General features: G+C 49.1%; 1 protein-coding gene across 1 annotated transcript; it reads right to left on the reverse strand.

The window, feature by feature from the left end:
* Positions 1 to 964: 964 nt before the first annotated feature.
* LOC125720478 (interferon regulatory factor 2-like) lies at positions 965 to 13,812 on the reverse strand. Its single transcript, XM_048995946.1, has 9 exons — positions 13,461 to 13,812; positions 11,456 to 11,552; positions 11,272 to 11,371; positions 10,799 to 10,975; positions 7,351 to 7,385; positions 7,164 to 7,266; positions 6,442 to 6,606; positions 6,250 to 6,299; positions 965 to 2,325 (listed from the first exon to the last, which is right to left on the reverse strand). The coding sequence occupies exons 2-9, from the start codon at positions 11,540 to 11,542 to the stop codon at positions 2,011 to 2,013; spliced, it is 1,032 nt and encodes a 343-aa protein (XP_048851903.1). The 5' UTR covers positions 11,543 to 11,552; positions 13,461 to 13,812; the 3' UTR covers positions 965 to 2,010.
* Between the last annotated feature and the right edge of the window lie 1,371 nt (positions 13,813 to 15,183).

Genomic DNA, 15,183 nt, shown 5'->3' on the forward strand with positions numbered 1-15,183 from the left:
TTGTTTTGTGTCACTGACAACATGGCGGAAGGCGGTAACCTTTGGCAGCAACGGCGCTCCTGAGGTTTTTGCTCAACGTGTGTTTGATATAGGTTTCATGTGTTTACATAAGGTGTCATCTATGTAATCATTTTGATGCTAATACAAACAAAAAGCACATACTCTTATTTTTGTTTATGGTTTTCAATTTTAAACTTTGAAATCATTTGTGTATTTTAATTTTCAATATTTAATTGTAACATTGTAACTTTTCTGCGACGATACTGATAACCATAACTTTGGCCACTATGATCATGTTATTAGATCTTCATACCGTTTCGTCTCTAAATTTTGCAGTGATGCTTGTCCTACCAAATGTGCTAAAGGGGGAGTTTTTTCCTGTTTAGATTTGCAGAGGGTTTTTTTTAGGTTTATAGTGATAGTTGACATACCGAGTGGGTCTTTTGTTTGTTTCTATTCACGGTGACGTTTGACCTACCTATCTTTACAGCGTTTAAAAAAAAAGCGTTTAACTTTTAAACCTAATTTAATACGTGAACTCCTAATGTGTGAGACATACTTAACTGTTTACAGTAAAAAATGTTTCATCATTAATGAAAACAGTTGATAAAAGCATTCAGAAGTGTGGTCCCCACTGTTAGCCTTGTACATTCAATATTGACATCATTTTGGTCAAAGAGGGCTGAATGGGTATTGGCTGTATTTCTGGTTTGCTGTTCTGCTTTAGAAACCATGGTTCCCACCAGGCACCATCAAGTCATGTCCCCACCAGGTAGCAAAAACACGTTTGTGTGTGTATGTGTGCGCATGTATGTACGAGTACGGTTCCATTGCGGAGATGAGGGTTGAGTACTGCTTGAACCAGTGAAGTCAGAAGCACACCGGGGAGGCTGAGTGAGAAGGGGTATCATTTTTTTCTGCACAATTAATAAGACGCAAGACAGCAAAAGTCATCTTTGACATGTTTGAGGTTTGCATATTTTTTTTTATAGATCCACAGGATTAATAGTAGTTCATGTGCACAGGTACACAAACACACACACATTCGGGCAGAAGCAGGAAAGTGTGCACATAGAGACAAGGAGCGTTAGTGCAGGACATGAAAATGGAGAATCAAATGAATAAAATTACTTTTGGTAAAAAAGATAAAATATTTACCTGTAGTCCACCTTTGATAAAATATTCCCTTTATTTAAAAAGAAATATAAAAAGCTCAAGGAAAAGTCTGCTTTTTTTTTTTGGCAAATCGTCTGAAGCGTGCATGTGGGGTCAGAGGTCAACGATGCGGAGAGAGAGGTGAGCGCGGCCGGCCTGCGCTTCGTGGGGTGCTGTGGCTCATCCAATCCGGCTCACACCGTGAAACTCCAAGATGTCCATCCCCATCGGGTCTACCCTGTGCTGGGCCTGCCTGCCGTGTCACGCTCCATTCCTGCCCACCTTCACCTTGAGCCCTGTGCCTCGCCCCCTACCACGCCTAATGCTGCTCCAGCCTCTATGGCCCACCCGCTGCCTAGCTCTCTTTTCTCATCAACACTGTGGTCCAGACTGGGCCTAGCCTACTTGACTCAGCCCCACCTTTCCCTGCCACTGCCCTCACTTGGTCTGTCACCCCAAGCCTCTTATCCCTTCTGTGGTGTGGCCACGACCTGACCTGCTCCTCAGTTCCCTATGGTGGCTTGGGTGTCTGTCTCTGTGATGTGGGCCTACTTGTGCTAGACCGTGGAAGGCTGGACTTTTGAAGGGGCAGGGGCGGGAATTGAAGAGACCCTCATAAGTGAAGTGGAGAAAGGTGTCCTGTGTCTCTTCAAGTGAGCATGTCATCCCCATAGGCAGGCATGGGAGGGACACGGCCGGCCGCAAGGGAGGCGGTGAGAGGCATACGTGGTGAAGGAGCTGGCGACGGCAGAGGTGAGACGTTTACATCTTCAGAGGGAGAAGCGAGAGCGATGGCCATGTCAGTTTGTCGTGCCGCCTGACACTATACTCGCGCTATTGGGAGCGCAGCCTGCATCAGCAGGTCTTCACGCTGGAGGCAGAAGCGTCAGGGGTCTTCATGATGACACTGGCTCTGGTCTCGTGGGTGGGACTGGGGGTGGCACCAGCAGGCAGCTGCGGTGGCTGGATGGTACAGCGCCGTGGGTCCCAGGACGTCGTGTCGTAGGCGATGAGTGGTGCGTGTTCGCGATCGCTGATGACGCGGAAGTTGGTCTTGCCCAACGTGACGAAGGTGGACATGCTGGGCAGGGTGTTGCTGGGGATCCTGAGGGTGCTGGGGCTGTTGAGAGGTTTGGACTCGTGGTGGCCAGAGGGCCAAGTGTGGAAGCCCTGGGGTAGACAGAGTGGGAGAAGCATGCCTGTCAGTGTGATCAAGGCCAATTCATACTTCGCTTTTCCGTATGTGCATTTGGCCGCAGAGGGTAAGTGATATAAAGGGGCTGGCTGCAGACGGCTGCACTCGGTGCGCACAGACTTATGTCTAGTGGAAACTGCACATTTCCAGTAGGTGGCAGCGTGGACTATCACAGCAGGCAATGACCAGAGAGTAGAGGAAGAATAGCTGTTATTGCAGAAGTCATGGTGAGCAGCTGTATGAGGAGCTATGAGTCAAATTATCTTGTGATGTTTTGTACAAAAGTATTCCTGGCAAAATTTTTCAGTTTTATTCATGTTGAGAGGTTGGTCAATGACATCAGTCCGTAACTGTAAATTATTAAAATATACTAAATTTCAGGCAAACTTCGCTGAAGAAAATACCAACAGCAACAGAATGTTTGTTTACAATAGAATTTTCACCAGTAAGAACCAAAAGTGGAGTTTGTAATCAGTGTTCAAAGGAAATGGTGATACATTATTGATCACCAGGGGAAATTCTCTCTTCATCTACCTAATCAATCTTCTGCTCCACACAGACAAATGTCGGTGAGAACAAGCTTGGTAGTGAAGGGAAGCCACCTGTATCAGTGCTCATGGATCCACAGATGTGATTATTCTGCCGAGGATGATCTCGAACCAGCGACCTTCCAATCACAGGCACAGAGGCTTGGCCCACTGAGCCACACAATCCTTTTCGAAGCACTTTACAGAATGCACTTCAACCACCACCACTGTGTAGCACCCACCACACAGTAGCTAAGGTGGTGAAGGGGCAGGAAAGAATTCACCAGGCAAACGATTAGGGGGCCAGATTTGAAAGGGTTCCAGTAGGTAATTTTAGCCAGAGTATCGCCCCCTACTCTTTCAAAAGATGCCCATGGATCTTTTATAACCTCAGAGACAGGATCTTGGTTTTATGTCCGATACAAAGGACAGCGCCATTTTGGCAGTATGAGGCATTGGGACCCACACTGACCACAAGATGGGCTACCCTGCTGGCCGCACCAGCACCTCTTCCAGCAGCAACCCAGCTGGTCTCCCATCCAGGTACTGGCCAGGCCAAAACTCACTCAGTTTCAGATGGATTACCAAGTCTGAACTGTAGACATTGTGGCTGCTGGCACTGTGGTCGACTCACTCATCCATCCATCCATCCATCCATCCATCGTCCAAACTGCTTATCCTTCTGGGTCGCGGGGGGGTCCGGAGCCTAACCCGGAAGCTAAGGGCACAAGGCAGGGAACAACCCAGGACGGAGGGCCAGCCCATCGCAGGGCTGGTCAAGTACTCAAACTGGCTAAAGCCGCATTTAGTCATCTGCTGTCAGTAATTCTTTGTTAGCAAAAATGTGCTAAACATATTTTTCATTTTTGCAGTTTGTCATGGGTGATCTCTACCATATTTTGTCAGTCTAACAAAAAAAAAACATCACATCAAATTTTTACCAAATGAAACACTGAAAATATGTGAAACTACATGAAACTTAAGTTTCTGACAAAAGAACTAAAGGCGTTTGAAGTTCTTATTGCATGGTTGCTTCCCAAATCTTTTTTTGTGAAAGTATTTTTTTCATGGCCTATTTTTCATTTAAAGGAGGCAAATATTGGTGGTATGGTGGTGCCACCTCACACCTCTGGGACCAGCGTTGGACTCTCCGTGACAGTACCATGGGCGGTGTTTGCATATTCTCCCTGTGTCATCGTGGGATTTCCACCAGGTACCCTAATTCCACCAACCCCCCCGTATAAAAATATGCAGTTTCTTAGCTGAAGTCACCCTGAAGGTAGGTAGGTGGGTAGGAGTGTGTATGTGTGTATCATGTCCTTGTTCCCTGCCTTATTCCTACAGGCTCCATACCCCCCACAACCCTGAAAAGGATGAGCAGTTATAGAAAATGGATGGATGAAGCAAACATTCATAAATACAGTTACAACAATTGAGAAAATAAAATGAGTAGAGAAATAAAAATGAAATGAATGAGCCAAGGTGTGTGAGTGTGCCCTGTGATGGGCTGGCCCCCCATCCTGGGTTGTTCCCTGCCTCGTGCCCATTGCTTCCGGGACAGGCTCCGGACCCCCCGTGACCCAGTAGGATAAGCGGTTTGGAAAATGGATGGATGGATGAATGAGCCAAGTGGGTAGGGTTGGGGTCCCAGCTAATTTTGTTACCATAATATAGTCGTGGCCAAAAGCTTTGAGAATGACAAGTACTAGTTTTCACAGTTTACTGCTTCAGTGTTTGTAGATCTTTTTGTCAGATGTTTCTATGGTATAATTACAAGCATTTCATAAGTGTCAAAGGGTTTCACTGACAATTACATTAAGTGTCAGTATTTGCAGTGTTGGCCCGTCTTTTTCAAGACCTGCAATTCGCCACGGCCTGCTGTCAATCAACTTCTGGGCCAAATCCTGACTGATGGCAGCCCATTCTTGCATAATCAATGCTTGGAGTTTGTCAGAATTTGTGGATTTTTGTCTACCCAACTCTTGAGGATTGACCACAAGTTCTCATTGAGATTAAGGTCTGGGGAGTTTCCTGGACATGGACCCTAAATGTCGATGTTTTGTTCCCCAAGCAGCTTAGTTATCACTTTTGCCTTATGGCACAGAGCTCCATCATGCTGTCATTGTTCACCGCCAAACTGTTCTTGAATGGTTGAGAAAAGTTGCTCTCAGAGGATGTTTTGGAGCCGTTCTTTATTCATGAATGAATAAAGTGAGTGAGCCCATTTCCTTGGCTGAGAAGCAACCCTACACATGAATGGTCTCAGGATGCTTTACTGATGGTAGTGCTCACCTTTTCTTCCCCATACAATCTTTTTTCCGGATGCCCCAAACGACCGGAAAGGGGATTCATCAGAGTAAATTACTTTACCCCATTCCTCAGCAGCCCAATCCCTGATGTTATTCTCAGAGAGAAGAGGCCTTTTTTTGTTGCCCTTCTTGACACCAGGCCATCCTCCAAAAGGCTTGGCCTCACTGTGCATGCAGATGCACTCACACCTGCCTGCTGCCATTCCTGAGCGAGCTCTGCACTGATGGTTCCCCGATCCCACAGCTGAATCAATTTTGGGATTAAGTTCATTTTTATGACAAAGAAGGATTTTGCAATTAATGGTAATTCATCTGATTACATCTGATAACATTTTTGAGTACATGTGAATTACCCTGAGGCAGCAAACTTGGTGAAAATCAACATATGTGTCATTCTCAAAACTTCTGCCCATGGCTGTACTGGCCAAGTCATTTCACCACGCTGCTGGTATTTGTGTTTGTTACAATACATCTGCCCTCTTCTGGCCTGGTGAAATATCACTGCAGTATACATGCACCGACCACAACATCCGCAGCCAAGTGTAGTATGACCATAAGGTGCCGTGCGAATGACTATCTGCAGCCCCAAAGTGCAAAAGTGAAGTATGAATGAGGCAAAGAGCTGAAGTACCGCCTGCACATGGCAGTAGCTAGTAGTACTTTGTGAAACTGCAATGGAAATTGAAAACTGAATTTGTGGTGCAGCAAATATTACACTACCCAACATGCCTGCTGACTTGGGGAAGGCCTGCTACACCGTGGGTAGAGGCAAAATCATGGTATCATTTTAGGATGCCTGCTTTCTGCACCAGGTATGTATTCGATGGATTATCAAATAACCTGCCTCACAACCCAGTTGTCGCAGTCCTTGCGACGTGAGAACTGCATGAGCGCAGCGTGAGATGTTGATAATGTCACATATCGCCCATTTTGGAATTCGGTACAAAATACCCTGGCTTCCTGGCCATGATAGTGTGCGGCACTGATAGTGCTGCAGGACAGAAAGGCCCCTTAGCTAGAGGCTGCCTAGACGACAACCACTCGCCCACCTGCAGCCACTCACCTCCTCTTTTGCTTGCTCCTCTTCACTATGAATGCTCTCTGTGTCACTCTCTGCAAAGTCAAAAAAACAAGCATAGAACCATTCAGGTACACAATACAAGGAATTCCTAACCATGCAATAATTCCACACAGGAGGAATAACCAGTCTGGCACACAGGTTCTGGGGAATTTCCACCCCCTCGGTTTCACTCACCTCCACACGACGAGACAGGCGAAATCTGCAGAGGGTACGAATGGCTGGACGTCACTGATCGCTCCTCGTTCTCCGTCATCACCTCTATGGTCTGGCACACGTCGGGCAGGTCGCTGATGATTAGCTGCTCTTCCAGTGTGCTGCGGTTCCCTGCCCTCACTGGCTCTGCAGAGACAATGTCAGACACCCTTTATGACACACTGCACTAGGTGTACGTGTCGAGCGAGTTGGGCTACATTCTCATACAAAAAAGGAACTTGCATTTTAACATCCCTTCATTTAGGCCATTAAGAAATTAGCTCAATATTTAATATCCAGTCTGTTCTCTTTCATAGCCTTTGACTGTGGGGTGAGCTGAAAACAAGCAGTGTGTCACTGTACTGTAATCTCTAAACTACAGGGCACTTTCCCACAGCTGGAGACATTACCCACAAACTGAAATGGCAGGTGTCTATAACACAGCCCTGTGTTTGGGAAGCTTCACAGCACCAACGTGGTTTGTGACCACGTTAAACCAGAGCAGGAGCAAGTGCTCCATGGTGACCACTGGCGGGGGGTGCGGCCACCTCCCTGTGACGAATCGGGGGGGGGGGGGGGGGACGCAACCGTGCTGCAGCCACCCCAAGGTGGTGATTGGGGGAGATGCACCTCCCCCACCCCACTTTGGCACGGAAATTCCACAGTGCACGGTACGAGACACTGCACACAACCCAGGGACCTACCAGTCACAACAGTGCTGTCAGCCACATCCTCCGCCTTGACTGCCAGTGCTCCCTGGCCAGGCTGCCCGTTGCCGTTTGCCCGTGACCCCAGCCGCCGTTCCACCTGGCACAGGGCACAGCCGTGGGCATGAGAGGGCCAGCACACCCACTTCAGTCATCGAGCTCTGAAACCCACCACAACACTCACCTTGACTTTCTCTTCCTTCTCAGCCCTTTTCTTTCCTGAAAGAGGAGAACCAATCATACATGAGGAAAGGGCGCCAGCTTCACATCTACTCTCACACTCGAGGAAAGGGCGTCCAGCACCCCATACAGCTTGACATCTACTCTCACACTCGAGCAAAGGGCGTCCAGCACCCCATACAGCTTCACATCTACTCTCACACTCGAGGAAAGTGCGTCCAGCACCCCATACAGCTTCACATCTACTCTCACACTCGAGGAAAGTGCGTCCAGCACCCCATACAGCTTCACATCTACTCTCACACTCGAGGAAAGGGCGTCCAGCACCCCATACAGCTTCACATCTACTCTCACACTCGAGGAAAGTGCGTCCAGCACCCCATACAGCTTCACATCTACTCTCACACTCGAGCAAAGGGCGTCCAGCACCCCATACAGCTTCACATCTACTCTCACACTCGAGCAAAGGGCGTCCAGCACCCCATACAGCTTCACATCTACTCTCACACTCGAGCAAAGGGCGTCCCGCACCCCATACAGCTTCATATCTACTCTCACACTCGAGCAAAGGGCGTCCCGCACCCCATACAGCTTCACATCTACTCTCACACTCGAGGAAAGGGCGTCCAGCACCCCATACAGCTTCACATCTACTCTCACACTCGAGCAAAGGGCGTCCCGCACCCCATACAGCTTCACATCTACTCTCACACTCGAGGAAAGGGCATCCAGCACCCCATACAGCTTCACATCTACTCTCACACTCGAGGAAAGTGCGTCCAGCACCCCATACAGCCTCACATCTACTCTCACACTCGAGCAAAAGGCGACCAGCACCCCATACAGCTTCACATCTACTCTCACACTCGAGCAAAGGGCGTCCAGCACCCCATACAGCTTCACATCTACTCTCACACTCGAGCAAAGGGCGTCCAGCACCCCATACAGCTTCACATCTACTCTCACATTAAAGGAAAGGGCGTCCAGCACCCCATACAGCTTCACATCTACTCTCACACTCGAGGAAAGGGCGTCCAGCACCCCATACAGCTTCACATCTACTCTCACACTCGAGCAAAAGGCGACCAGCACCCCATACAGCTTCACATCTACTCTCACACTCGAGGAAAGTGCGTCCAGCACCCCATACAGCTTCACATCTACTCTCACACTCGAGGAAAGGGCACCCGGCACGGCACCCAACAGTGAAAATGATACATCTCTATGCATTGAAAGCATCTTTGCTCTTCGTAATTAAATGTACAATAATAATATGATATTTGTAACGTCTAATATGTCTTATTTTGTCTAATATGTTGTGTCATAGGAGTGTAATTGTCATGACCTGCCTGTACGATCCTCCTATGTGCCACGCCCCCTTATTAACCACGTGTGCCGCCCCGATTGTGACCTGCTGTTTTCTGTCAGTTTGATTCATTCGGTGTATTTAAGTCCACGTCAGAGTCTGTAACCCCAGGTCTGTCATTGACGTTTTGATGTTACATGTTTCTGTGTCCTGCATTGGAGTGATTCCAAATAAACCCTTTGATCCCGATTTCTCGTCTCCTCATTCCTGCTTCCGTGTCCAGCAATGGTGGACTAAATGGTGACTAAAGCGTGTTATTTCATGTCTAGAGGGCTCTAATAATGTTAAACACCGTATTTAGAAGGTCGTAAATAGGTCTTCTATGCTCTAACTACGAAAATATTCGATTTATAAATAAAGAATCCTACTTCGTGGAAATCGCAGTGGTCTGGAACTGATTAACTGCGATAAACGAGGGCCGACTATACTCTCACACTCGAGGAAAGGGCGTCCAGCACCCCATACAGCTTCACATCTACTCTCACACTCGAGGAAAGGGCATCCAGCACCCCATACAGCTTCACATCTACTCTCACACTCGAGGAAAGTGCTTCCAGCACCCCATACAGCTTCACATCTACTCTCACACTCGAGGAAAGGGCGTCCAGCACCCCATACAGCTTCACATCTACTCTCACACTCGAGCAAAGGGCGTCCAGCACCCCATACAGCTTCACATCTACTCTCACACTCGAAAGTGCGTCCAGCACCCCATACAGCTTCACATCTACTCTCACACTCGAGGAAAGGGCGTCCAGCACCCCATACAGCTTCACATCTACTCTCACACTCGAGGAAAGGGCGTCCAGCACCCCATACAGCTTCACATCTACTCTCACACTTGAGGAAAGGGCATCCAGCACCCCATACAGCTTCACATCTACTCTCACACTCGAGGAAAGGGCGTCCAGCACCCCATACAGCCTCACATCTACTCTCACATTCGAGGAAAGGGCGTCCAGCACCCCATACAGCCTCACATCTACTCTCACATTCGAGGAAAGGGCGTCCAGCACCCCATACAGCTTCATATCTACTCTCACACTCGAGGAAAGGGCACCCGGCACGGCACCCAACAGTGAAAATGATACATCTCTATGCATTGAAAGCATCTTTGCTCTTCGTAATTAAATGTACAATAATAATATGATATTTGTAACGTCTAATATGCCTTATTTTGTCTAATATGTTGTGTCATAGGAGTGTAATTGTCATGACCTGCCTGTACGATCCTCCTATGTGCCACGCCCCCTTATTAACCACATGTGCCGCCCCGATTGTGACCTGCTGTTTTCTGTCAGTTTGATTCATTCGGTGTATTTAAGTCCACGTCAGAGTCTGTAACCCCAGGTCTGTCATTGACGTTTTCATGTTACATGTTTCTGTGTCCTGCATTGGAGTGATTCCAAATAAACCCTTTGATCCCGATTTCTCGTCTCCTCATTCCTGCTTCCGTGTCCAGCAATGGTGGACTAAATGGTGTTATTTCATGTCTAGAGGGTTCTAATAATGTTAAACACCGTATTTAGAAGGTCGTAAATAGGTCTTCTATGCTCTAACTACGAAAATATTCGATTTATAAATAAAGAATCCTACTTCGTGGAAATCGCAGTGGTCTGGAACTGATTAACTGTGATAAACGAGGGCCGACTATACTCTCACACTCGAGGAAAGGGCGTCCAGCACCCCATACAGCTTCACATCTACTCTCACAGTCAAGCAAAGGGCGTCCAGCACCCCATACAGCTTCACATCTACTCTCACACTCGAGCAAAGGGCGTCCAGCACCCCATAGAGCTTCACATCTACTCTCACACTCGAGCAAAGGGCGTCCAGCACCCCATACAGCTTCACATCTACTCTCACACTCGAGCAAAGGGCGTCCAGCACCCCATACAGCTTCACATCTACTCTCACACTCGAGCAAAGGGCGTCCAGCACCCCATACAGCTTCACATCTACTCTCACATTAAAGGAAAGTGCGTCCGGCACCCCATACAGCTCCACATCCAGCCCTGTCGACACCATTCCCTCAGTCTACTCAGACCTCAACACTGCACACAGGACAGTGACGCTCCAAACCCACCTTTCCTCTTGGGCCTCTCAGACTCCATCAACATCCTGTAGACACGAAAGGCATTTGTGCCCTTCTTCATGCTCCTGTCCTTCACCTCCTCGATGTCCGGCAGAGAGTTCATGGCACAGCGGAAGTTGGCCTTCCACGTCTTAGGGTCTGGTTTGTCTACACCTGGCTGGTACTTTCCTGTGGGGTACAGGCAGGAGAGAGCCAGAGTCACAGGATTACAAATAGTCCCTTAATTAAAATGCCACAAATTACAATTCAGTTTAGCCACTAGGTTGACATCTGAGGCAGGGTTGTGGTAGAAGACATCACCAGACATTTCCTTTTTAATACATCAAAATGGGTCGGCATGAATGGCAGAGAGCTCAGGCTGAACAGAGCAGGGGCAGTATAACGCACGATTACCCATCAGCCCTGACTCCTGCGTGCTCATGTTCAGTCACCACGTCCCTGTGAACCTTCACCCTGATGGTTACCTGTGTGGATGGCCCAGTTCCTGAATAAGGGAGCGTCCTTCTCCACATCCCAGCCGTGTCGTGCTGCATGCATCCAGGGAATCTGGAAGACCTTTTTCTCCTACATGGCGAAGCGACAGGCCAGTAAAGCAGGTTAGGGTTAGCCAGCCAGGCACCCCACCCACACATGGCAGCCCCCACTTACCCTGTTCACCCATTTCAGCCCCTGTATTAAGCCCTGGTTGATCTGCTCTTCCAGCCAGGGCCGCATGCGCATCCGCTCCACCGGCATGGCGGCAGGCCTGCACCACGGGGGAAGGGGGCATCAACTTACCCTGCCTTCGGGTGACTCTGAATGGAGTCAATGATCGTTGAACTTTATCTACAATCAGCTACATTACAGGATGGATAACTTGGCAACTGAGCATGGGGTCAGTAGTGTTCCATACACTGTGACAGGGTCACATCCTCAGTATGCATTTCAGGGCAGAGGTGCAGAACCTCCAGCTTCATCTCTGATTCAGCACCTCCCAAACTCCTCACTCCCTCATCCTACAGACCCTGGGCTCAGGGAGCAGGACACACGTTCTAGTGACTAACTTCACCACCACAGTGCGACTTCGGCTACCTCTGAAGACAGTCGCTGACACTCCCCTCCGAGGGTTACCATAACCTTCTATACAACGAATCCACTCCACAGGCACAAAGCTTCAGCACAAATTAGGATTCAGTCAAGCCAGAGCCTCTCACGCCCCCAGCCAGAGGAGAAGACTCACATCTTTGGGGGGGGGGGCATTCAAAAAGACCCGAGACAAACACCACCAGGAAGCCTCAGTTAAGTCACAGCTGTGGGCGGAGCAGCCCCACCCCACACCAAAAGAAGTGGACAAACAGGTTCTTCTTTTCGTGTGCTTATACAACTATAAGCTTATCATCACATCCAGTTCCTGAACAACGAAAGACACGGGGCCCCCTCTCACACAAACACAGCAGTTCAAATCACACAACACTATGAGCCACACGCACAGCACCCACCTGCAGGGCCTACTCTAACAGGCAGATTTCAGAGATCTCCCCCCTCCTTTCTACTGTTTGATCAATATCTTTCATTCCACCCCAAAGTCACACCGCCAGGAAGGTTATATGACGTCACCAACAAGTTGCACATCGAGAACATTACACAATAATCAACTGGCACCCTCAAAGATATTTCATGACTTCCCTTATTGTTTCCATCGACAATTATTGTTCACCGCATTTCAATAGTACAGGTCATTACGCACTCAACAGTAATCATACTGCCACTTCAGCTATCAGTCTTCTACTGAAATGTCACAAACTCATGACACGACGACTTGGCACAACCCACATATTTACTCTTATATGCCAATATATTTTTTAAGCCGCTCTGTTGCCAGATTCGGTCCCTGCCAGCGCGCACGGCGCATGCCCAGTCCGCTAGCCCCGGCACCGTGTTCGGTTGCACGCTCCCCAGGCTCCTGATTGGCCGCCCTCGTCACGGGTTCAGCCAATCGGGCCGCCGCCAGCTGACGCGACAGCGACTGCAGGTTTGTGTGGCGCCCGTGTGTTTTTCGCACTCAACAGTCAGTTGAGCAAAGTGCAAAGTCCCCCCTTTTCACCAGGAGATAAAAACATACACAGGGCCTCCTACACATCGGCCTTGTTCGATGGCATGCACCCGCCGACACAAGCGTACTGAGCCGTGTCACATAGAAACTGTCTACGCCGCAAATAAACAATCGATACTCTGCACGCGGGGCCCCGTCCCAGCATCTTCATCTCTGCACGCCTCTCCCACCGCGAACAGCCTCGATACCCGGAATACCCGACAATCGGCCTATTCTTAGAAACGCCACTTTAATTTTAACCATGTCCCCCAATCGATTAAAGGTGCCGGACATGATGCCTCGCTGCCCCCGTCTGGCAGCACGTCAAGGCCGATTCCTACCACCTTTCGTTCTATTACACAACTGCGCAGAGCCGCTTCCCTCTTTACGAGCAGTCTCCGTGGGACGCGTCGACAAACACTGCCGTAAGATAAACTGGCGACACAGACTCTCAGAGTCGTAATTCCAAAAGTGAAATTAAAGTGGATCCGGCACGTTATCGCGGATACCTCTTGAGCGCGGCGCTACTTCCTGCTCCTACAACACCACGCCGAGAGCTGCATGAAAACAGCGCGTCCTTACCTGCGATCCAGTTACCCCCTCTGGCTTCCCAATCCGACCGCAGGCGCCGACGCTCCGTCAACTGCCGCGAAAAATATGAAAAGTTTTAACTTCGGGCTGTTGTTGGGTGGGGGGAGACACGCCGGGTCGCAGAACAAAAAGCAAAACTTAAAGTCGATCCCCCCCCACGACGCTGACCAGATCGAAAGCAAAAGAAGCTAAGGAAACGGCGACCCTGGGTGGAAATCCCCTCCCGACGTGTTTGCTTTGCGATCTCCCCGAGCGGGAGGGCGTGGAGTCGAGGGAGGGAGGAGGGGGGAGAACAGCCAGTGGGCGGCCGCCTGCGCCTCGATCCGCCCTCCCGCTCCGCTTGCTTCTCGGAAACTCAGTTTTCATTTTCGCTTCTCTCCGCGTTGGCTCGTCTGCAAGACCGTCCTCTTTTGCTTTCTCCTCCGGCGTCTCTCCGCTACTGGAACCGCCGAAAATTTGTCTTCAGTCCCCCCTTCCGGGCATTCAAGGCACACTAAGTGGCGCTCGCCTGTGCAGTTGCACTGCTCTACAGGACGGCTGACCGTGGATGCGTTTCACAGAAGCTCCCGTTAATAACTTACATATCGTTCACTTATACTTTTGTTGAAACGCCCCGCTTCTGATGCGCGGTTTTGCAGCCTTTTACTCTACGGGGGAGGGGGGGGGGGCAAACAGGATACGGTCGGCCTGGGCTGCTTACGTCAAATATTTTAATCTGTGCTACAATGTCTCCTTATCATATTACCACTTGTACAGACGAGAACACAATTACATTACAGTGATACAGCCAGTCCTGCACTATATCCCTGAATGGCGGTGACCCGGTTCTGCCAAATTAAGGATGTGCTTGAAAACGTTATTACCACCACTTCGGCTAGTGCAATCTGTTTCTCAGTGCCTTCCCATAACCAAAAAAAGTGATAGATATTCTCCAGTAATCCGATTAAAAAGAGGAACGGCCACGTCTCTCACCACAAACTCTGGACTTCGGGACGCAGGAACGCTTTATCCCTTTCATTACTTCTATTATGATTAAAGGTACACCACCCCAAACGAACTACTTAAATATTCCTGGGTACCATCCAACACCCAAGGGTTATACAGCCCACAGGCTTGTTACCCTCTATACTAGGCAGCACACCCATCCAGCAAACTGTCCTGTGCTCTGAGCCATGACCAGCTACGCAAGGGTTACACACCTCAACAGCGCTTTCTGCAGCCTGAATGGCAGTTTGCCTGATTTAAGGCCAGCCTGGGTACGCCCTTCACAAAAATTGCTGACCCTTGCCTTATCTATTTTCTATCTACAGGCTGATGGCTGAGCCCCTCGCAAGGGCTGACACCTGCCCTGCATCTCTGCACTTTGAGTGGGGAGTGTTTTGGGACAGCCTCACTGAATAATGACCCAATCCCGAAGCACTTAAGATTGTTCTTCTCTCGTTAAAAACTAATACCCTACTAATGAGTCTTACTGGTTATTTGTGAAGTTATGGAATGTATCCGTGGGATTTTTGCCCATTTGTCCATTAGAGCACTTGTGAGGTCAGGCATTGATGTTGGATATGAAGGCCTGGCTAGCAATTTCCATTCTAGTTCATCCCACAGATGTTCAATGGGGTTGAGATCAGGGCTCTGTGCAGGGCAGTTAAGTCCTTCCACACCAAACTCACCTAATCATGGACCTTGCTTTGCGCTCTGGGGCACAGTCATGCAT

The sequence above is a fragment of the Brienomyrus brachyistius genome, chromosome 25, assembly GCF_023856365.1.
Source record: "Brienomyrus brachyistius isolate T26 chromosome 25, BBRACH_0.4, whole genome shotgun sequence".
NCBI lineage: Eukaryota > Metazoa > Chordata > Actinopteri > Osteoglossiformes > Mormyridae > Brienomyrus > Brienomyrus brachyistius.

Bases quoted from the DNA above. Each gene is read 5' to 3' on its own strand.
- LOC125720478 (XM_048995946.1), bottom strand. From the start codon at position 11,542: ATGCCGGTGGAGCGGATGCGCATGCGGCCCTGGCTGGAAGAGCAGATC. The intron at 7,386-10,798 runs GTGGGTTTGGAG...CTCCTCTTTCAG, and splicing joins TGAGAGGCCCAAGAGGAAAG to GAAAGAAAAGGGCTGAGAAG. The intron at 2,326-6,249 runs GTGAGTGGCTGC...TGTCTACCCCAG, and splicing joins AGGAGCAAGCAAAAGAGGAG to GGCTTCCACACTTGGCCCTC.